This window comes from Pecten maximus, chromosome 3 (assembly GCF_902652985.1).
Source record: "Pecten maximus chromosome 3, xPecMax1.1, whole genome shotgun sequence".
Taxonomy (NCBI): domain Eukaryota; kingdom Metazoa; phylum Mollusca; class Bivalvia; order Pectinida; family Pectinidae; genus Pecten; species Pecten maximus.
In genome coordinates, this window is record NC_047017.1 from 17996976 (window position 1) to 18021751 (window position 24776).

At 35.5% G+C, this 24776-nt stretch overlaps 2 protein-coding genes and 1 non-coding gene across 7 annotated transcripts in view; 1 reads left to right on the forward strand and 2 right to left on the reverse strand.

The window, feature by feature from the left end:
- Window positions 1–15480, reverse strand: LOC117323422 (threonine aspartase 1-like). 2 transcript variants are annotated; one of them, XM_033878642.1, is made up of 13 exons: window positions 15414–15480; window positions 10977–11044; window positions 10502–10570; window positions 9462–9582; window positions 9138–9222; window positions 8273–8352; window positions 7781–7884; window positions 7240–7389; window positions 6032–6110; window positions 5618–5731; window positions 4324–4410; window positions 1750–1822; window positions 1–549 (listed from the first exon to the last, which is right to left on the reverse strand). In XM_033878642.1, the coding sequence occupies exons 1-13, from the start codon at window positions 15442–15444 to the stop codon at window positions 459–461; spliced, it is 1152 nt and encodes a 383-aa protein (XP_033734533.1). In that variant the 5' UTR covers window positions 15445–15480; the 3' UTR covers window positions 1–458. The 2 variants fall into 2 exon arrangements, with proteins under 2 accessions (XP_033734533.1, XP_033734532.1); XM_033878641.1 differs by lacking the exon at window positions 15414–15480 and adding an exon at window positions 12681–12820.
- Trnas-uga lies at window positions 7950–8021 on the reverse strand. Its single transcript has one exon. It is a non-coding gene; the product is annotated as a tRNA-Ser (tRNA).
- LOC117323421 (protein transport protein Sec23A-like) overlaps window positions 15453–24776 on the forward strand; it is a 13379-nt gene continuing 4055 nt past the window's right edge. For 3 of the 4 annotated variants that reach the window (XM_033878639.1, XM_033878638.1, XM_033878640.1), the window contains exons 1-18: window positions 16783–17003; window positions 17278–17335; window positions 17826–17912; window positions 18759–18836; window positions 19273–19431; window positions 19787–19878; window positions 20117–20261; window positions 20506–20664; window positions 20872–20987; window positions 21409–21532; window positions 21694–21864; window positions 22129–22235; window positions 22418–22571; window positions 22891–23042; window positions 23328–23415; window positions 23769–23855; window positions 24209–24364; window positions 24650–24715. In XM_033878639.1, coding sequence (XP_033734530.1) covers window positions 16783–17003; window positions 17278–17335; window positions 17826–17912; window positions 18759–18836; window positions 19273–19431; window positions 19787–19878; window positions 20117–20261; window positions 20506–20664; window positions 20872–20987; window positions 21409–21532; window positions 21694–21864; window positions 22129–22235; window positions 22418–22571; window positions 22891–23042; window positions 23328–23415; window positions 23769–23855; window positions 24209–24364; window positions 24650–24715 — 2220 coding nt within the window. Of the gene's footprint in view, window positions 15619–16775; window positions 17004–17277; window positions 17336–17825; window positions 17913–18758; window positions 18837–19272; window positions 19432–19786; window positions 19879–20116; window positions 20262–20505; window positions 20665–20871; window positions 20988–21408; window positions 21533–21693; window positions 21865–22128; window positions 22236–22417; window positions 22572–22890; window positions 23043–23327; window positions 23416–23768; window positions 23856–24208; window positions 24365–24649; window positions 24716–24776 lie in introns of those variants that run through there. The other variant, XM_033878637.1, reaches the window with a different exon arrangement.

The following is a 24776-nucleotide window of genomic DNA, read 5'->3' on the forward strand; positions in this document are numbered from 1 at the left end:
AAATACATAAGAACCACACACACAAACACACATCAATTCCAATATTTATGGTTTACAATTATTATCATAATCATAATATCATCTTCACCATCATCATCATGACCTAGATCTTTCATCATCATACTCGTTAATATCATCATCAATTAGACAAGAATGATAAGTACATATAAAATCATAAATATTCTTATACATGATTGTGTAAATATTCCGATAAACATACATATACCCTCTCACACACATACATATTCAGTTTCCTGGTAGCCTGATATATCCTGTCGAGGACTCAGTTTCTGTGTATCAACTCTTGCCACGTCAACTGAGCCATCGGCAAGTCTTCATGTCACAGAAACAACATGGAAATTCATCTAATAATGAGCTGACTTGCAGTGTACACATTTAATTTACAAAAACAGAACAGAGTATCATATTCTAGTTGTTCATTACATCTTATTACACCGTCAGAGAAGATCAGGATATAGAGAAAACTTTCCCCTCCATTTTAAATGATTTTCCTGATTCACTGTTCTCTGGAAGACGGGATACCAGTACCTAGAAAAGAGACATTTTATAAATTCTGTAACTTTTCAGTATGTTTTTGGATTTTAGATTGATCTATAAACTGATAGTTCATTATAAAAATGACCATATTCATATTGTCTCCATTCACTTATTTTAAGAATTATACATTTTTTGGGCAGGGGATATTTTAATGATCTTGATCCATTCAACTCCATCTTCATCAATTCTGTGTCTTGTGTCTATGTGAACATTTGATAAAAATTGAACAAAATTCTATCTAAAAATCACAAAAGTTATTAACCAGAAATTGACATTATCACTGTGATATCCTACCTTTGGTCTGTGTATCACTGTGATATCCTACCTTTGGTCTGTGTGTATCACTGTGATATCCTACCTTTGGTCTGTGTATCACTGTGATATCCTACCTTTGGTCTGTGTGTGTCACTGTGATATCCTACCTTTGGTCTGTGTGTGTCACTGTGATATCCTACCTTTGGTCTGTGTGTATCACTGTGATATCCTACCTTTAGTCTGTGTGTATCACTGTGATATCCTGTGTATCATTGTGATATCCTACCTTTGGTCTGTGTATCACTGTGATATCCTACCTTTAGTCTGTGTGTATCACTGTGATATCCTACCTTTGGTCTGTGTATCACTGTGATATCCTACCTTTGGTTTGTGTGTATCACTGTGATATCCTGTGTATCATTGTGATATCCTACCTTTGGTCTGTGTGTATCACTGTGATATCCTACCTTTGGTCTGTGTGTATCACTGTGATATCCTGTGTATCACTGTGATATCCTACCTCTGGTCTGTGTGTATCACTGTGATATCCTACCTTTGGTCTGTGTGTATCACTGTGATATCCTGTGTATCATTGTGATATCCTACCTTTGGTCTGTGTGTATCACTGTGATATCCTACCTCTGGTCTGTGTGTATCACTGTGATATCCTACCTTTGGTCTGTGTGTATCACTGTGATATCCTACCTTTGGTCTGTGTGTATCACTGTGATATCCTACCTTTAGTCTGTGTGTATCACTGTGATATCCTACCTTTGGTCTGTGTATATCACTGTGATATCCTACCTTTGGTTTGTGTGTATCACTGTGATATCCTACCTTTGGTTTGTTTGTATCACTGTGATATCCTACCTTTGGTTTGTTTGTATCACTGTGATATCCTACCTTTGGTCTGTGTGTATCACTGTGATATCCTACCTTTGGTTTGTGTGTATCCCCGCTCCAGTACCCAATACACATACTTTCTGTTGTATGACCCAAATCACCTCCACTGGAAGTTAAAACATTTCCTTTGATGACATACAATTTTGTGAAGAGAAATTATATTATCTTTCAATTTTGTTATTGTATTAAACCCAAATAAGTATATTCTTTAGAAGGTAGAGACAAGAGATAAACAATTAACATCAGAGAAATAACATATCATAGCTTAAGACAAGGTGAGCTTTCATTTCCATTGGATGGTTGGACATTTTTACCACCTTAGGTATAAATTAAACTTTTTTTTTAAATTTTTGCAATCATTAGTATGCTACAACTGTCTTGTTAATCTAGATGGTATTCAGGATTTTAATGTGGATCAATGTATGACTATCTGATGGATACGGTTGGGGTAGATGAATCATTGATGGATACGGTTGGGGCAGATGAATCATTGATGGATATGGTTGGGGTAGATGAATCATTGATGGATACGGTTGGGGTAGATGAATCATCGACGGATATGGTTGGGGTAGATGAATCATTGATGGATATGGTTGGGGTAGATGAATCATTGATGGATACGGTTGGGGTAGATGAATCATTGATAGATATGGTTGGTTGGGGTAGATGAATCATTGATGGATACGGTTGGGGTAGATGAATCATTGATAGAAACGGTTGGGGTAGATTTATCATTGATGGATATGGTTGGGGTAGATGAATCATTGATGGATACGGTTGGGGTAGATGAATCATTGATGGATACGGTTGGGGTAGATTTATCATTGATGGATATGGTTGGGGTAGATGAATCATTGATGGATACGGTTGGGGTAGATGAATCATTGATGGATACGGTCGGGGTAGATGAATCATTGATGGATACGGTTGGGGTAGATGAATCATTGATGGATATGGTTGGGGTAGATGAATCATTGATGGATACGGTTGGGGTAGATGAATCATTGATGGATACAGTTGGGGTAGATGAATCATTGATGGATACGGTTGGGGTAGATTTATCATTGATGGATATGGTTGGGGTAGATGAATCATTGATGGATAAGGTTGGGGTAGATGAATCATTGATGGATACAGTTGGGGTAGATGAATCATTGATGGATACGGTTGGGGTAGATTTATCATTGATGGCTATGGTTGGGGTAGATTTATCATTGATGGATATGGTTGGGGTAGATGAATCATTGATGGATACGGTTGGGGTAGATGAATCATTGATGGATACAGTTGGGGTAGATGAATCATTGATGGATACGGTTGGGGTAGATGAATTATTGATGGATATGGTTGGGGTAGATGAATCATTGATGGATATGGTTAGGGTAGATGAATCATTGATGGATACGGTTGGGGTTAATGAATCATTGATGGATACGGTTGGGGTAGATGAATCATTGATGGATACGGTTGGGGTAGATGAATCATTGATGGATACGGTTGGGGTAGATGAATCATTGATGGATATGGTTGGGGTACATGAATCATTGATGGATACGGTCGGGGTAGATGAATCATTGATGGATATGGTTGGGGTAGATGAATCATTGATGGATATGGTTGGGGTAGATGAATCATTGATGGATACGGTCGGGGTAGATGAATCATTGATGGATATGGTTGGGGTACATGAATCATTGATGGATATGGTTGGGGTACATGAATCATTGATGGATATGGTTGGGGTACATGAATCATGACAGAAGAAGGTGACTCATGGTTTGGGTAGGTTATATTACTTGTGGCTGGGTTAGGTGACTCATGGTTTGGGTATGTGACTCGTGGCTGGGTAAGGTGACTCATGGTTTGGGTATGTGACTCATGGCTGGGTAAGGTGACTCATGGTTTGGGTATGTGACTCATGGCTGGGTAAGGTGACTCATGGTTTGGGTATGTGACTCGTGGCTGGGTAAGGTGACTCATGGTTTGGGTATGTGACTCGTGGCTGGGTAAGGTGACTCATGGCTGGGTAAGGTGACTCATGGCTGGGTTAGGTGTCAGACTCGTGGTTTGGGTAGGTGACTCGTGGTTGGAGTAGATGACTGGAGGTTAGGGTAGGTGACTTGTGGCTTGGTTAGGTGACTCATGGTTTGGGTATGCGACTCGTGGCTGGGTAAGGTGACTCATGGCTGGGTTTGGGTATGTGACTCGTGGCTGGGTAAGGTGACTCATGGCTGGGTTTGGGTATGTGACTCGTGGCTGGGTAAGGTGACTAATGGCTGGGTTAGGTGTCAGACTCATGGTTTGGGTAGTTGACACGTGGTTGGAGTAGATGACTGGAGGTTGGGGTAGGTGATCATGACTTGTGGCTTGGTTAGGTGACTCATGGCTGGGTTAGGTGACTCATGGTTTAGGTATGTGAGTCATGGCTGGGTTAGGTGACTTGTGGCTGGGTTAGGTGTCAGACTCATCGTTTGGGTAGGTGAATCGTGGTTGGGGTAAATGACTGGAGGTTGGGGTAGGTAACTTCCCAGGTCTGATAATGTAATCAGCCCATAGTCATTTTTAAAGCTCTTCACTATGTCACCCAACCATTAAAATTATACCTACACATCATGGCCGATTCATCATCCTTGTCCAGTCTCAGAGCCAGCACCCCTCCTAGCTTCTGTGTGATTCCGGATAGATAGTCAGACTCTACAATACACAACAGAGAGTGCTACCGTACCACATTGTTTATATTTACATTGTACTTTCACATTCATTTGCATTCAGCATCAACATACATTGGCTGTGATCCATGAAGACAGTGCTGACTCCTAAACTATATATAGGTAACTGGCTATCTATGATAAAAGGAAAGTTAGCAGGGGCTCACATACAACCCATTCCCGCTTAAAAGTATTAAGTGTGACCTTTGACCTTTAACCTTCATCAATGTTTACAAAAATCTATTCAGGTGTAGAACTTGATTGTATGATATAATGGTGAATATGAACTAAATCTGTCCAAGGGTTCAAAAGATATCTTGTGCACAAGACAGACAGATGCAAGGATGCACACATACATATCCATCCTTTACTAAGTGGTAAGGTATAATTATGAAAGTATCCCAGAAGACATTGTTGAACTTTCCACTACCTGGTAGCTACAGTCTGTATCTTCTTTGAATTCAGTCAGTCCTGACTTCCAGGCTATAAAACTTCCTACCAGCAGAACCTAATGCTATTGCCTAAATTATCTATCATCATACCTATATACCTAGGAAATTATGAAATCATCACTGTGAGCATTTCCGACTCTCAAAACCTCTAGTCTACCTTATAACTGGTTCTGAGTGTTTTTCTGACTCTCAAATCCTCTAGTCTACCTTATAACTGGTTCTGAGTGTGTTTCTGACTCTCAAAACCTCTAGTCTACCTTATAACTGGTTCTGAGTGTGTTTTTGACTCTCAAAACCTCTAGTCTACCTTATAACTGGTTCTGAGTGTGTTTCTGACTCTCAAAACCTCTAGTCTACCTTATAACTGGTTCTGAGTGTGTTTCTGACTCTCAAAACCTCTAGTCTACCTTATAACTGGTTCTGAGTGTGTTTCTGACTCTCAAAACCTCTAGTCTACCTTATAACTGGTTCTGAGTGTGTTTCTGACTCTCAAAACCTCTAGTCTACCTTATAACTGGTTCTGAGTGTGTTTCTGACTCTCAAAACCTCTAGTCTACCTTATAACTGGTTCTGAGTGTGTTTCTGACTCTCAAAACCTCTAGCCTACCTTATAACTGGTTCTGAGTGTGTTTCTGACTCTCAAAACCTCTAGTCTACCTTATAACTGGTTCTGAGTGTGTTTCTGACTCTCAAAACCTCTAGTCTACCTTATAACTGGTTCTGAGTGTGTTTCTGACATACCTAAAAAGTGATCCCTGAAGGCCAAACTGACTCCCAGGCTTCCACTGTCTTGAGTCTGTACACACTCGGCACACTTCTGAGCAAACAGGGTCCGCATCAGGTGCTCTCCACTTCCTGTTATCAAGTGCACCATAAATATCATTGATTCCAGTATAGGAAATAAGTGTAGTGATAAATAGGCAAAATGATAATAAGCAGTATGATAATAAGTGGTATATGGTAAGTATTGTGATATTGATAATAAGTCGTAGGATAAAAGTGGTGTAAAAACTAGAGTCTAATGTAATAAAGTTGTCTTTCTAACAAATATTGGCTTATATCGATATATACTACTGTATGTGTTTAAAAATTATTCTTCTTGAAACCTCACTATTTAATTTATTTACAATTTATCTCGTTATTTGTAAGTGTTACCTGATGTTGTTATGGCTACTCCTGCCTTTTTGTCAGATTTCCAATTATGAGCCCAACATCCTGCACCATACATGGCTGCCTACAAAAATGCATGTACCTAAGGTAATAAAAACTTTTTTTTTAATTCACAATATGCAAATCAGCATGAATTATATCTAATAGTTAATTAGCTTATTTCACTACTGTTTACATTCACACCTTGCTTTCACACTATTTTACATGTGTAAAAGTTGAGGAAATTTATAAACTTTATTGAGTAGATTACATGGTGACTGTCTACTTACAAGTTACCACTCTGTTGTTCGATATACCGGCTGTTTATACTATTCGGAACTCCTTAGTCATTTGACAGCAGAAGTGTTCTGAGTACAGGTAATTTGGCGCGAATATTGCACGTGCGGATTGCCGCGGTTGTCTATATAAACCTGTACACCTGTGTAGTTCGTCGGTCAGATGGAAAGTCTCGATTGGACTGCCTGGCTCAGCTCTCCCTGACTCACGTAGTCAGAATGAAAGTCTTTATAAGACTGTTATGGTAACACTCACTGTCAGTAGTTTTGTGTACTATCATTTATAGTAGAGCCATGTAGCCGCTAGTTTACTAAACTACTGTCATGTTGTCATATAGTATATGTGTGGAGTGTGTGACAGAGTTGTATAATTTGTCCCTATGTCTGTATATTTTACACAGTGTTGTCTTAATAAAACTATCTGAACTTTATATATCTTGAGTTTGTGTTTATTTGCCAGACTTCACTTACAAATGATGACTCGGAATGTAAGACCGTGACGGACCCAAGATCAGCGAACCTGGGTATAAATATTTCAAAGGTGTCGGTTTGAGGTGAAAAGCCGCTCCTTTTACACATGTATTGTCTTTGATGAAATAAATGCATGATTTCTACAAATTTTCTGTTGATTAGTTACTACTATTTCATCTATACAATTTCATGTTCTACTTTCTTTCCTTTAACTGATGACAGTCATTGTCTTGTCGGCTAGTTATCAGAGGTCTATTGGTAGGAATACCTTCACACAATTAATGACATATGTGCACAACTAGGTTAATTGCCATATATAAAAAGACCAAGATAAAGGCATGAATAAGCCTTCAACAATGTCTACTCAGTAATTCAGTGACTCTATCAACGGTAGACAAGAAACTGTGTCTGATATTATAAGACACTGCAGACAGGTGTTACACTTACAGGGCCAAGTCTACCGGAATGTTTCAGGGAGATGCCTCCACTTGACACAGCAGCAGACACATTTCCATCGGAATCCATGGCAACAGCTCCTACAGTATCCTGGACACCTTGAATGATACAAGGAAGAGGCTCATCCTCCTCGTTCCTAGCCTGTGAATTAAAGTTAGTTTACTAATCACCAAATTTCATAAATGTGCTCATTTATACTTGAGTAAGTGTAAATATACAGCAGTCAACCTCACAGATCAAATCAAAGATCAAATAATTTTGATAATCAAGGAAATAATTGCTATTCACAGAGCAACCCAAGTATAAACACAGTCAATTGTAAAAAGCAATATGGGTAAATGTGTCCTTTCTATAGAAACTGAATATTAGCCAAAAACTTGACTATTATGAATGGAAATATTTATACCATATATATTTATCCTTTAATAAATCCCCTCCCAGGTGTAAAATTTTAGCATTAAAGTTTGGGGAGGGCTTATTTGTTTGTATTCCATTATAACAGACTCAAAAGTGTCTGTAAACTGTTACTGACCTTAGGTGAATTTCCTGTCTGCCATTTTGTTCTTTTTTTCTTCATTCTTTCCTCATGTTGATCTAGTTTCCTTTTGTGGGATTCATAAGTTTTCAATGAGGAATCTGTTTAAACAACAATAACATGTCAGACAACTCATGTATATAATAGGAAAGTAATGAAAAATATCTTCCCCGTGCCGGTTTCGAACAAGCAACCTTTTGCTCTCAAGGCAAACATCCTACCACTAGGCTAAAGAGAAATTCCTGATAGTCTGAGCTAATAAGGTGACCTTATACTCTCTACTTTCAGGTGTGTTTAGATGTAATTTGTATTTACTCTCTAATATGTTATGTATGATGAAGTACAATCTTAAAATTAAGTTGTACACCTAAACATCTTAATACATCAAGATATACACATCTTCCACAAATCCAAGGCCTCGGCTCTGGACTTCCATAACAGCACCCTTGAAATATAAACTACATGTAGCACTAACTGATCTAACAGTACCTGTTTTCAGTAGCTTCTTGTCCACCAGCTCCACTCCATTATCCTGAGCCCATATACTTGCTCCCTCACCAACTAACACACTGTTAAGTAACAAATACAACAATCTGGTTGGATTACATCATAAATAACTCTTAGAACTTTGAGTACTTATATATATATAATGCATATTTTTTTATACTAAAAATGTTTTTAATGTCCTGTTGATTTTCAAACATTATCACTTTATTATAGAAATACATGTACATTGTGTAATATTGGCCATCAAATTAAAATTACTGTATACAATTTTATTGTATCCTCTTAGGGAGATCAAGAGTGTATATGTGTGTGCCCGCATAATTATGAGCATCAGCAACTGTATAAATAATTATTACCACAATTAATTCCTAACTCTAACTTCCAGCAATGATGCTTGAGCTGCCTATAATAACTATTACTCACCTGAAGCAGTCCCAATACCAAATTTGATCCCTATATATTATACCTTTTTCTAAGTATTTTTCCTCTAAAACAACACCAAGTTCAATTGTATCTGCTCACACCTGGCTCTACAGCCCAGATGAGTTTTGTCCCTTTTTGGAAAATAGTAAGAGACCTACTTCAATACTATGATACTCATATTGAAAACCCTTGGCTAGCGAAATTGGTAAGGGACTGATAGCAATATTTACAGTGTAAAATGATCAGATGTAATACCATTACATCACCTGGAGTAGTACTGACCAACCAAATCAAACTACATGTACTAAGTGTCTGTGGTAATACATATGCATGAAGCATAGAAAAAAGGTGTCCAATTCGTTATAATTTTAAATACCTTAATTACACTCATTTCTTTAATACACAAAAAGTTATCTTATTTCACCTTGGGGGTAACCTTCCTAGAGACAGACATCCTTTCTTTTGTTCATCAAGTAAAGATCTGGCCACTAGAATGGGATTTTTCACACCTGAAATAATTAACGCATCATTAAGGTATCACACAGGTATCTACTGAATCGGTGTCATTTTGGACAGTGGCCGAAAAAAGCTTGTAAGCTTTGAAATAAAAAGAAAGTTGTGAGTAGTAGGTTAAATCTAATCTATTCACTTATGCACATCATTTGATATGGTTTACATTTCAATCAAAATGTGTAAGACATGAAATATCTGGGCAGTATGTGCCATCTTTATATATCTCATTTATTACCTGTAACACAACCGACCCCTCCATACACCAGAGACCTGCCCTCCATTATACTGGCATCACATTCCACATCCCCATCTAAAGTTAGGCTGGACCCAGTGCCTGCGTTAGTTAGAGGACAATTCTGAAAATAGTGGGACCAACATATATCATTTACAGCTAATTGACTTAGCTAGATATATAGATTACAACATGTTGAAGATATTTCAAATTAATTTGATGACAAAAAATTATAACTGTTAAGGAAAAATACAAATTATAAGCATCATGGGAACACTAAAATTGATGATTCAGTATCTTGCTTAATCTCGGATCCTATACTATAAAGTTTGACAAGCCTCTCATGAATAATATTAAATCACATATGAACCATTGATATCATTGTTTTAGTCAATAAGCAACAAATGAAAACTCACATTATAGTGCAATCATTTTTTTTTTATAGTTTTCCTCATTTTCAAGATTTCAGAATAGTTTTCTACCAATGTTTTAGCAATTTTTAACAAGTTTTTATATAGAGAGATATGATTTGCTGCATTTAATATGTTAAGAAACATTAGTGCATTTGTATAAAAGTATCATAGTTAGTTTAATTTAGTTTTTCACAGTGATCTCATGGTTTCATATTCATTGTGTACAATCCCAACCCTTAATGGATTGCTGAAGTGTAATTAGCACCAGGAACTGCAAGTTGAAGCGCTTGAAAACAAGTTCATGCATATAAGAAAATGTTTCCAAATCGTTTCCTGAATGATTTTGTTCCACTTTTCATATAGAACATGGACACCATTGATTTTTTAGATTATTTCACGACTAACCAATGACAAAATACTGCATGGCCATATTTCAAAACTTCAGTATATTGTTTCCCCAGTCAAAGCAAATTCTGACATTTCAGTTTAGAAATGTGTATAATTTGTGTTATAGCAATGCACATTCATAAATTGATGTTGGGCATACTGACTTTTTAACAAAAAATTCATATGTTGTATTCATTTTTACATTTACTATATTGTACATATGAAAAATATTTGTCCACAAACCTCAAGGGAAATAACTGCAGCTGTAACTGCCTCCAAGGATGAGGCTCCAGTTGCTAATAATCCATGTGCCTTCATGTACAGGTGAAATAAGATATACAGAATTATATCAAACATAAATAAATAAAAGCTGTTCTGTGTAGTATGTATGCATATACATATACTTCAGGACCAAGTAAACTTAAAGATAACTTTGATCATGATTTTAATCCAATATTTTTTCAAAAAATAAATCATCAGTAAAAATGTTTATATCTTAATCTAGTAATAATTTCACCCTAAAAATGCTAACTAATTCCACCAGAAAATAACGAAGCTTATTTTTTTTTTTTAAGAAATTAGTTTTTCAAAAAGTCTATAAATTAATGCACAAAGTTATGGACTGCTATTCACTCGAACCTTGGAACCTTGGTCAATTATTGGAGGAAGAAGAAAAAGAAAGAAAAAATGAAAATAGATAGCAATGATCATGAATTACCAGTGAACATGCTTCAGCACAGGCTTTCTTGTACTCAGATTCCCGGTCCTTTGAATGGTATCCAGCGCCTGATGATTACATTACATCAATGATAAAAACTGCTTGATTTCCAAAGAGGGACAAATGTAAGCCCCTATTCCTACTACAATGTATATGTATGATATAATAGATGTGTACGTTTAGTGCCTATAATATTTTAGCCGATTTTTTATACACCCCTACTATGATGCATATAATCAGAGACATATCTCGAGCTCTGATATAATGGACAATTGCATATTTTTCAAACCTAGAGTGTGAATTTAAAAATGTGAATAAAGAGTAAAGCGTAAATTAACTGTTTTGTGACAAAGGCATCACGTCATAAAATGATGCGTTAATTATAAGTTTTCATTAGACACTTCGTCACTTTCTTTGATTTTTTATACAATGCATATAAAATTATGTATGTATATATATATCTCTATCATCTATATGTACATGTGTATGGGGCACCGTTTTACTATTTATTCCCATTTGGTAATATCACCTATTCGAATAGGTGATATCACCAATTCATTTTTCAAATAAGTGATATCACCCATTCGAATAGGTGATATCACTTAATGAAACGAATAGGTGATATCACTTATTCGAATAGGTGATATCACTCATTCGAATAGGTGATATCACCAATTGGAATAGGTGATATCACTTAAAAATATTCTTAAGTGATATCACCTATTCGAATAGGTGATATCACTTATAAAATTCTTAAGTGATATCACCTATTCGAATAGGTGATATCACCTATTCGAATGAGTGATATCACTATGGGGCGCCTTTTACTATTTATTCCCATTTGGTGATATCACCTATTCGAATAGGTGATATCACCTATTCAATCAGTGATATCACCTATTCGAATAGGTGATATCACCCATTCGAATAGGTGATATCACTTAATGAAACGAATAGGTGATATCACTTATTCGAATAGGTGATATCACTCATTCGAATAGGTGATATCACCAATTGGAATAGGTGATATCACTTAAAAATATTCTTAAGTGATATCACCTATTCGAATAGGTGATATCACTTATAAAATTCTTAAGTGATATCACCTATACGAATAGGAGATATCACTTATGAAATTTTATAAGTGATATCACCTATTCCAATTGGTGATATCACCTATTCGAATGAATGATATCACCTATTCTAATAGGTGATATCACCAATTCATTTTTCAAATAAGTGATATCACCTATTCGAATTGGTGATATCACCTATTCGTTTCATTAAGTGATATCACCTATTCGAATTGGTGATATCACCTATTCGTTTCAATAAATGATATCACCAATTCGAATGAGTGATATCACCTATTCGAATGGGTGATATCACTTAATGAAACGAATAGGTGATATCACTTATTCGAATAGGTGATATCACTCATTCGAATAGGTGATATAACCTATTCAAATAGGTGATATCACTTAAAAAAGTTCTTAAGTGATATCACCTTTTCGAATAGGTGATATCACTCATTTGAATAGGTGATATCACCAAATGGGAATAAATAGTAAAACGGTGCCCCATATACATGTGGGTGATCAGGAACAATTCGTTTATTTTTTGCCATGTTAACTTATCATTCAACATCTTAATTCATTTATCGTTTATGAAAGAAGCATAATAATGTCATTGTATCATGCTCACCTGCGTGAACAGCTATGAAAGTCCCAGTCATGTTTTCAGCATTTATAAATAAATACACGTGTGTTGTAAAAGGTCACTACATTGAACCGGAAGGGAATTCCCCATCATGAATGACGTCAATGACAGTGCATTGTGGGAAACTTACGTGGCATTTACTTCGTTTGTCAAAACAGCACGTTTACATCAACGTCAAATTAACACTGCTGGAAGTAAGTATATCATTGTGAATTATTACTTTTCATTACTTACGAAGTGTTCTTATATATCGACATAACTTGGAAGCATATATTGTGTAGTAGTCGTCCGATAACGCCGAGAATCCACACCGGCTCTACGACATATGATCAGTTGTCAAACTCTGAAACTGGTAAAACAAGAGTGAATCGGTGATTTATTGCTGCATTAATTGTTCACGTGTGATTGATTGTCATCTATATACAAATACCACAATGAGAGCTGATACGTATATAAAGTAAGTAACAGTATATATTTACTACAAGCAAACAACGAGTGTGACGAAGGAAAAAAAAAGGGGGGGGGGGGGGGGGGGGTGTCACTGATAACTCAACCACAATATACACTGTAGATAGGGGCATGTCTTATGTTATTGTTAATTATTTTTTAATTATTTGTTGTAACAGCGCTCAAAGTGGATATTTTTACCAGGTGACCTATTTGGCTAGAAAATTAAGGGATTATAAGCCCTATATCAGAGACATATATACAGAGAGATTAGTAACATCGCTATTTCCCCGTACACATAGTGGCTCCCTTTATTCGTGACCACTCAAGCATATCCCTTATCGAGAGCGTCCTGTCTCCTATCAAACACATGGGAGCGCAGGTAAATCGGGCTATGCGCATGTGTGTATCGTAGTATTGGAACTTATTCGACATGTTCTGGTTAATCCGCCATTATGTCAGACCAAAACATCGTCATTTTAAATACACACAGAAAGCACATCGTTTTATTTTGGCCACTACAAAAGTTACCACATTAACCAAAAACTATCAAACTTATGGGATATAGTCTTATTGATCATGCATATTGTTGTCATTTATCCGTATTTTCGAAAATCCATTGGGTCCTATTCGACATGTCCAAGTTTGTAATTAAGCCGCCATTACGTCCGACCAAAACATCGTCAATTTTAAACGCACACAAAAAGCACATCGTTTTATTTTGGCCACTACAAAAGTTACCACATTAACCAAAAACTATCAAACTTATGGGATGTAGTCTTATTGATCATGCATATTGTTGTCATTTATCCGTATTTTCGAAAATCCATTGGGTCCTATTCGACATGTCCAAGTTTGTAATTAAGCCGCCATTACGTCAGACCAAAACATCGTCAATTTTAAACGCACACAAAAAAAGCACATCGTTTTATTTAGGCCACTACAAAAGTTACCACATTAACCAAAAACTATCATACTTATGGGATATAGTCTTATTGATCATGCACATTGTTGCCATTTATCCGTATTTTCTAAAATCCATTGGGTCCTATTCGACATGTCCAAGTTTTGTAATTAAGCAGCCATTACGTCCGACCAAAACATCGTCAATTTTAAATGCACACAAAAAGCACATTGTTTTATCTAGGCCACTACAAAAGTTACCACATTAACCAAAAACTATCATACTTATGGAATGTGGTCTTGATTATCATGCACATTGTTGTCATTTATCCGTATTCTCGAAAACCCCATAGGGACTTTTCGAAAATTGAAGATTCCCGCCGATCTTTCCTGCGTTGTGCTTGACTTTCATACTCAAAATACAAACACTTGGACAGCAAATTGTGATATATTTCATATTGATGACACTTCTGCACTTTGATATTAATAAAATTAAAGCACATAATTGGATCTTGGTGATGATTTCAAATAGAAATTATCGATAATTATGTGTCTGGTTTTCAAGTTTTCTCCAATATGGCGTCTAGTGAAGACTGAACCGAGCGACCGCAAAGGATTGTGGGAAGGTCAGGGGCCACTATGTAAACACAAGGGCAAATAGAGAGCTGCCAATCTCTCTGTATATATGTCTCTGCCTATATGTATATCTGCTTGGTAAAAACTTCATCAGGACAGATTTGGCTACCTGTCAATCTAAGTGTCGCACTCCATAAGTCACAACATTAAGATAAACTTGAGAAACAAGTACGAATCACACACATATATGTATATCTTTAAAAAGTGCATCCAATGTATATATTAGAATACAACTGAATCATCATACAGAATAAGCAAATCCACTCTTCCCCATATAGATGTCCGGAACATCAAAGGACAGAATTATATATTTTGGAAAGTCCTACAGATGGACAGAATATACTTTATGTTTTAAGATTAAGCACTATATGCCTATTCTACATAAACAATTCCAGTGCATGAAGTTTAAACATCAGTTTTGAAGACTTAAAAGAATATAAACTATATGGTACTTAATGAAATTTGAAATGTTTGTTTAATATAACTTTCAATTTCTTATCCAGCGCCAAAATGGCGACATATCAAGAGTTCATACAGCAGAATGAAGACAGGGATGGAGTGCGCTTCAGCTGGAATGTTTATATGCATATAGATATCTATCATCTATGTACATGTGCTGTTGGTGATCAGGAACAATTCGTTTATTTTTTGCCATGTTAACTTATCATTCAACATCTTAATTCATTTATCGTTTATGAAAGAAGCATAATAATGTCATTGTATCATTCTCACCTGCGTGAACAGCTATGAAAGTCCCAGTCATGTTTTCAGCATAAACATACACACGTGTGTTGTAAAAGGTCACTACATTGAACCGGAAGGGAATTCCCCATCATGAATGACGTCAGTGACAGTGCATTGTGGGAAACTTACGTGGCATTTACTTCGTTTGTCAAAACAGCACGTTTACATCAACGTCAAATTAACACTGCTGGAAGTAAGTATATCATTGTGTATTATTACTTTTCATTACTTACGAAGTGTTCTTATATATCGACATAACTTAGAAGTATATATGGTGTAGTAGTCGTCCGATAACGCCGAGAATCCACACCGGCTCTACGACATATGATCAGTTGTCAAACTGTGAAACTGGTAAAACAAGAGTGAATCGGTGATTTATTACTGCATTAATTGTTCACCTGTGATTGATTGTCATCTATATACAAATACCGCAATGAGAGCTGATACGTATATAAAGTAAGTAGCTGTATATATTTACTACAAGCAAACAACGAGTGTGACGAAGGGAAAAAAAAGGGGGGGGGGGGGGGGGGGGGGAGGTCACTGATAACTCAACTACAATATAGATTGGGCATGTCTTATGTTAGTCCGAATTTTCTGACGATCTTACTATGTATCAGCTTTTGCCGATATTAACATCAGAACCCTTCGGATTAGTCTTATGTAGGCCTATATAATGTTATTGTTAATTATTTGTAGTAACAGGGTTCAAAGTGGATATTTTTACCAGGTGGCCTATATTTTGGCTACAAAATTAAGGGATTATATGCTCTATATATAATTATAAATCTGCTTGGAAAAAAACTTTATCAGGACAGATTTGGCTACCTGTCGATCTTAGTCTAAGACTCCATAAGTCACAACATTAAGATAAACTTGAGAAACAAGTACGGATCACACAAATATATGTATACCTTTAAAAAGTGCATCCAATATATATATTGCAATACATTGGATCATCGTACAGAATAAGCAAATTAAATCCACTCTTCCCCTATAGCTAGTAGAACCAGTATTCATACCCTGCCTATACACTGCTCTCTGGCAGGGTACGGTCATCTGTCAGAAATTTTCCGTCTATCGTCCAGAGCTTTGTTATCGCAGCTATTCCCCTAGATGTCCGGAACATCAAATGGGCGGAATTATATATTTTGGAAAAGCCTTGGATGAACAGAATATACTTTTTATTTTGAAATTAACCATGAGGCGGCTGGCCTATTCTACATAAACAATTTCAGTGCATGATGTTTAAACATCAGTTTTGAAGACTTAAAAAAGAATATAAACCCATGTATGATACTTATTGAAATTTGAAATGTTCAATTATAATACTTTCAATTTCTTATCCAGCGCCAAAATGGCGACATATCAAGAGTTCATACAGCAGAATGAAGACAGGGATGGAGTGCGCTTCAGCTGGAATGTTTGGCCATCTAGCAGGCTGGAGGCCACAAGAATGGTAGCTCCCTTGGGATGTCTCTATACACCCATCAAGGAGCGAGCAGAGCTCCCTCCTGTTTTGTACGACCCAGTACTCTGTACCAGACCCACATGCCGGGCAGTTCTCAATCCTTTCTGGTAAGCAAGTAGAGATTTTAATTACTTGTACCATTAAAAGTCAATGCTTATATTAATATCAAATAGTAAGCTCGAAGAGTATATATACTTTTCTTTAGATAAGATTCCAAGTTAGTCACTAAGATGATATATGTATAAGTTACATATAAATGGATGTTTTACTCTTGATGAGGAAATATCTACTACAAATAAAACACCAAGTTAGTTATTGCTTAAATTATTGCAGTTCCATATATGTTTTGATTTATAATATTTTAATTTTTCTTTTTGACAGTCAAGTGGATTACAGAGCTAAAATATGGGCTTGTAACTTTTGTTACCAGAGGAACCCTGTAAGTATCCAAAGTTCTCAAAGGGAGAATCTCTGTTTTGACCAAATTTGTTTGCTGTCTGAAATAATGAATTCTAGGCTACTTCCAATGATTATTTTCTACATTAGCCTACATTGAATTATTAATTTTAAACTCTACATGTATAATGTAACAGGGCTTTAATTACTGTAATATAATACCAATATAAACCAAGGTGATGTATGTGGTATTGTGCTTAATTAAAAGTAACATACATTTGTAATACTGTAGATATATAATTACATTTACTAGACATTGGACAGTAAACCTACATGAAATTTATGTTTTTGTTGTTAGGCTGCATAAGTGTTGCTTCAGTAAGAGATCATAATGAAAATTCAATTAGATACAAAAATTGATTTCAATTAATCTTAATTCTGATTATTATTGATATGAATGGTCTTGTTATTGGTGATACAAAAGATAATTCCTTTAATCTTGTTAAAGTGATTAATTCCTTTTGTTTGTGTAGTTTCCACCCCAGTATGCTGCTATCTCTGAACAACATCAGCCAGCTGAGATTATACCTCAGTTTTCATCGATAGAATACACTATCACAGTAAGTAATACTATTGTTTTCCTCTGTGTTAGAATACACTATCACAGTAAGTAATACTATTGTTTTCCTCTGTGTTAGAATACACTATCACAGTAAGTAATACTATTGTTTTCCTCTGTGTTAGAATACACTATCACAGTAAGTAATACTATTGTTTTCCTCTGTGTTAGAATACACTATCACAGTAAGTAATACTATTGTTTTCCTCTGTGTTAGAATACACTATCACAGTAAGTAATACTATTGTTTTCCTCTGTGTTAGAATACACTATCACAGTAAGTAAAACTATTGTTTTCCTCTGTGTTAGAATATACTATCACAGTAAGTAAAACTATTGTTTTCCTCTGTGTTAGAATACACTATCACAGTAAGTAAAACTATTGTTTTCCTCTGTGTTAGAATACACTATCACAGTAAGTAATACTATTGTTTTCCTCTGTGTTAGAATACACTATCACAGTAAGTAATACTATTGTTTTCCTCTGTGATAGAATACACTATCAGAGTAAGTAATACTATTGTTTTCCTCTGTGTTAGAATACACTATCACAGTAAGTAAAACTATTGTTTTCCTCTGTGTTAGAATACACTATCACAGTAAGTAATACTATTGTTTTCCTTTGTAATGAATTAGAAAATACTCAAATTTAAACCATCAAAACATTACTACAATATTAAGAAATTGACCCAGTTCTTTTGCTCTTGGAGTGTCTACATTTGCATGAGCATATGTTATTATTTAAAGAGTGCCAATAATGTTTTCATCGGTATACTATTGTAGTAGCCCACACCTTTGTAAGATGGGTATATCCGGATACATAAATTCTGTACAAATTGTATTACAGAGGGCGACATGCCACCCACCAGTCTATCTGATTGTACTAGACACATGCATGGACGAAGAAGACCTTCAGGCAGTCAAGGTATGATGTGTTTAGTTTGCATAGTCTGGCTACAATACACAAGATATTCCAGCATCAATTATACATTTTATATATTTTATGTATTTTTGAGTGCATTGTGTGGATTGTGTGGTTATTAACCTTTTCCCGTAGTTGTTTGATTTCTTGAATACATGAATACATGTAGTATGTTTTATGTGAATTTTGATTATGCAGTAAAGATTTTTTTTGGATTGACAAGAAATTTGCAAGTACTTTAAGTCTTCAAGTAATATATACAATTTATTTTAAGGAATAAGTAATGTAAACATAACCTGTTGTGAGTGATTATCTTGTTGGATGGCCGTCCTTAAATGATGTTAACTGTGTAAATGGGACATAAGAAAATACCAAACCAGGTAGCATAGGGTGATGATTCTATTCATGATCTACTGACAGCCATTTCTTATTTTACTAGGAATCCCTTCAAATGTCTCTGAGTTTGCTGCCCCCTAATGCACTGATTGGTCTAATCACGTTTGGGAAAATGGTCCAGGTTCATGAGTTAGGCTGTGAAGGATGTTCTAAAAGCTACGTGTTCAGAGGAACAAAAGACCTTTCTGCAAAACAGATACAGGTAAAATCATAATTTTTGCATCCTGTAGATATTGTTTACATTTTGTATATTCACCATGTCTATGCTAAGTGAGGTGATTTATTAAATAAGATATCAGAGATAAACAGTAAAGTATTAAAGTTTGTTTTAATGAATTTATGTAAGAATCTTAATTAAGCATTGATTGAGTTTGTATGATGAATCAGGTGAGTGAAGAAATATTTCAATACAGTAGATTTGGTAAAAAAAATGGTATTGTGCATATATATATCTGATGAAAACAGGGAAAGTGATATAAAAGTAATATGTCATGGAATATACACTGTATTATGATATTGTAAAGAGTTTAATTAGTAGAATTGTTGTTTATCCACAGGAAATGCTGGGTATAGGTAAAGGACATGCACCACAGCAGCCAAAGGGTCCACAAAATCCACAGCAGCAGCAGCAACAACTGCCTTCAAATAGGTAATAGTGGCACCCCACTGGGTATCCTTACAAAGCTAGATTGTTCTTTTAAACTGCATTCTGACAAGGAAGTTTGAATTTCTTTAATAAACTGGAATGGATAAAGTTGAAAGTTTTATAGCTAGCGCTGGAGTTTCATTTGTAAAATCCCTGTATGGAGGCCGATGTCCCCATACAATGTAATTCTAGATAATTATGTTAACTAATCAGTTATTAGGAATATTTTCTACGTTACTAGATTTCTACAACCAGTACACAAATGTGACATGAGTTTGACAGACCTGCTTGGAGAATTACAGAGGGACCCTTGGCCAGTAGCTCAAGGGAAACGTCCTCTCCGATCAACAGGAGTCGCCCTGTCCATAGCTGTTGGCTTACTGGAGGTTGGTAAACCAATGTTTTCTATTGTCTCATTTTCAGTTTCAGTTGTCTCATCTTCATTTTCAAAATCTTAACCGTTGGAATTATTAGGATACTTTCCAAAATTTTCTAAGATGTGTATTGGGAAAATCTGTTTATTTCATTCACCAGATACATTAATGTAATTTTTATGATGATAAATCAATAAGATATTTTAGGTTATTTTAGACATGTATTGTTTGACATGTGTTGTCCTGTGTGTTACAGTGTACATTCCCAAACACGGGAGCAAGAATCATGCTGTTTTTAGGGGGTCCCTGTACCCAGGGGCCAGGAATGGTGGTTGGGGATGAGCTCAAGTTCCCCATTAGGTCTCACCACGTTATTGAGAAGGACAACTGCAAGTACATGAAGAAGGCAATGAAGGTAGGAAATGCTGCATGTAAAGAATGATCTCTTAGTAGTAAATAGTGATTTTCACTAAGAAATAATCAATTTGAATAAGGAATTTCATATCATACTTCATTTGGAAATTTCTTCCGATTTTGAGTAAATATATGGTACTTAAATTTCACATTGTATTTAACTGGTGTATAGAAATAAATGTCTGACAATTATGTATCTGTTTTTTAGCACTACGAAGCACTGGCCAACAGGGCGGCTAACAATGGCCATGTGATAGATATATTCTCCTGCGCCTTGGACCAGACAGGGTTGTACGAAATCAAGTTCTGTCCCCGATATACATGGTAAGGATCTAAATTGTCCTGTGAGACCAATCTCTGACATAACCTCTAGTGTTGCCATAGGTAATGCTTCATAAAACATTGTCCTGCGAGACCAATCTCTGTCATAACCTCTAGTGATGTCATAGGTAATGCTTCATAAAACAATCAGAAAATGAAAAATACTCTATGTAGTTATTAATTATGGTAATCTTCATTAGTCACCTAAATTCATGCTTCATAGTACTACATGAAGTAGTTAAAAATTTCATACCAAGAACTTTTATGGAAGGGAAATGTTTTCTTTAAAATCACTGAGATTAAGGTCATTATCTTACTTCCTATTTATAATTGGAATTTGAAAATGTATGCCAATTTCTTTCAAGTAAGACCATAATAATTTAAATCCAGCGTTGTGATTGATTGAGATCCTTACCTTTTCTAGTGGTCATATGGTGATGGGAGATTCTTTCAACACGTCCCTCTTCAAACAAACCTTCCAACGAGTGTTTTCTAAAGATGGCCAAGGAGAGTTCAAAATGGCATTTGGTGCAACAGTGGAGGTTAAGGTAAGGAACTTGATTAGTTGTCCATGTAAGCAATAATATACAAGAAAGAAGGAGAACAAAAAGAACAGATATTTTGAATGATTTATTAAAAAATTGAAATTAAATGCAATTTTCTTTACTCATCAAAGTTACAGAAAAGTTGTTTACTTTGTTCTCTGCAGACTTCAAGGGAGCTCAAGGTGTCGGGTGCAATTGGTCCATGTGTATCTTTGGGTGTGAAAGGTCCAGCAGTGTCGGATACTGAGCTGGGTCTGGGTGGTACATGTCAGTGGAAGTTGTGTGGACTTTACCCCAGCTCCACTCTGGCCTTCTTCTTTGAGGTCGTCAACCAGGTAATTTTGAATGTACATTTATAGATCAGAATCATGATCTGAAATTGAAATAAGTTAACTATCAGAATAAATATATTGAAATACTACTGCTATATGAAATTCTATAGGAAATGTAAAAAATAATCATCAATGTATCTTGCTATTAATCTTTCAATACTGTATTACCAAACATGATGCTATTTAAAAGTATGAAAGACATTATAAAAAGGAATTTCCTTGATATGTGTATTTGATATAATTATAAGTGTTTCGGTTGTTTTACAGCACAATGCCCCTATACCACAGGGCGGACGAGGCTACATACAGTTTATCACACAGTACCAACACTCAAGTGGTCAGCGCAGGGTCAGAGTGACCACTCTGGCTAGGAAGTAAGTACAGTCTCGACCTGGTATAATAAGAATGTTGATTGTCGTAACTTTGTCACCTTTTTATGATCCCAGATAAATGAAAACTAAACATATTGAATATGGCTTTGATGTAGTGGTAATACAAAATGGCTGAGAGTATCTGATTTTAACACTACTTTAACCCTGAACTTACTCGTCCACAGTTGGGCCGACGCCAGTACAAACATCCAGCACATATCTGCCGGGTTTGACCAGGAGGCTGCAGCAGTCCTGATGGCCAGGATAGCCGTGTTCCGGGCGGAAACTGATGATGGTCCAGATGTTTTAAGATGGCTGGACAGAATGCTTATTAGGCTGGTAAGGAACCCATAGTAGAAGGGTCACCATATGAGAGTACATATTTCATTGGAAAAACTTGACTGATTGTAGAAGTAAAAGACTATTCTTTGTTAGTTCTGATATTGACCTATTTTAGGCATTCCATGCAAGCGGTCGATATACAGCAAGGTATTTGAAGGCTAGGGACAGTATTATCATGATTATCATGACTTACCAAAGTCTTTTAACAGAAAGTGCAAATGTATCACGTTCTCATGTTCAGCAAATTATGTTAATATTGGTGTCTTCTTGTCACTTTCACTACTTTACTCATGTTTCTATCTTTTTTTTTTTTCAGTGTCAGAAGTTTGGTGATTACCACAAAGACGATCCCAATTCCTTCCGGTTCTCCGAAAACTTTTCTCTGTACCCCCAATTTATGTTCCATTTACGAAGATCACAATTTTTACAAGTATTCAACAACAGTCCAGATGAAACATCCTATTATAGGTAAGTTGTATATAAATTGATCATTGATTACAGTACACATGTTGCCTTTCTTGTTCAGTATAATTTTAATTATTGAGAAGATTTAAAATCTGGTTACCATATTTATTCTGGCAGTAACTCCATGTTTGCTAAATAACCATACCAAGAAAAAATCCAACATATACTATTCTCAGGGGTTTACAACAGGGTAGTTACAATTGTAAGAATTTTTAAACATTTCCTGAATGGTTTTACTCTGTAATATACTCTGAAACTTTGAGACATTAATCTTTAATTTGTTTTCAGACACATGTTGAATACAGAAGACTTGACGCAATCTCTGATCATGATACAGCCTATCCTATATGCTTACTCCTTCAATGGAACTCCTGAGGTTTGTACTTGACTACATTTCATAAATATAATCATCATATACAACAGAACTGTAATAATTTGGACAGTGATCATGATATTTGCCAGATTAACTGTATTGGAGCTGTATAGTCTCTAAAAAAAAGAGAATTATTGTTCTGAATGAGTCATCATTCCATAGTTTTTTTACTAAAATTGAAAGTGTAGATTTCAGACTATATCAATACACTCATGTTTCTTGTACATGTAAATTATCTAGATTGTGGTATTATAATATTGATTAATTTTATGATTTTGAACTTGACAAATATACAATTTTTGAGTGTTAAGTGTTTTTTATGTTTGTAGCATATGTGTTAAATTATACACTTTCAGCCAGTACTACTAGACACAAGTAGTATACAGACCGACAGAATACTACTGATGGACACATTCTTCCACATAGTTATATATCATGGAGAGGTGAGTACTATATTGACAAGCCAAGGAAACAAAACCAATGTTGTACAATAAATAAAATAGTATTCCCTATGTTATAATGTTTTTATTAAGCTAAAACACAAGGAATGGGTGTTTGAGGTTGGGTGTCACCTGAAAGGTGGACAACAGGGGACAAGAACTAAATTTTGGTGTGGGGATATCAAAAAGAATGTCAAGAAAAAACAACATAAAATCTAAGTAATTCATTATATGCATGAATTGTCATGAAGTACATGTACATTTCAAATAATATTTGATATAAAACTGATTTGCCCTATGTTTCATATTAAATTATATATTTGTCTAACCTAACCTGTCTAACCTCTCTATGATAGACAATAGCACTATGGCGGGAACAGAAGTACCAGGATCAACCCGAGTATGAAAACTTCAAACAACTACTACAAGCTCCCGTAGACGATGCTCAGGAAATCCTGCAGACGCGGTTCCCAATGCCTCGATATATCGACACTAAACACGAAGGCTCTCAGGTATTACACCAGAAATGGTTGCAGTGAGATGATTGTGCAACAAATATTTTAATATAAATAATTTTATTGTCAATAAGAATGATTTTGAAAATGTGTTTTTCAATTTGATAATATATGAATTGTTAAGCATAATTTTTTACCTTTAGAAATGCTAATGAAATTTTAAAAAAAAAAAGAAGAAAAAAAAGAGAAAAACATGAAGCAATATTGTAACACAAAATTAAAAGGTAGTACTAGTATTAAGTTTTTAAAGGTATTAAATCAATGTTAACTTCTGTTTTGCAGTCTCGTTTCCTGCTGTCTCGAGTGAATCCATCTCAAACACACAATAATGCCTTTGGATGGGGACAGGTAAGAGGCGATTCATTTGAGTTCTGGAACAATATTTCTTGTCTAACAATGATAATAATTT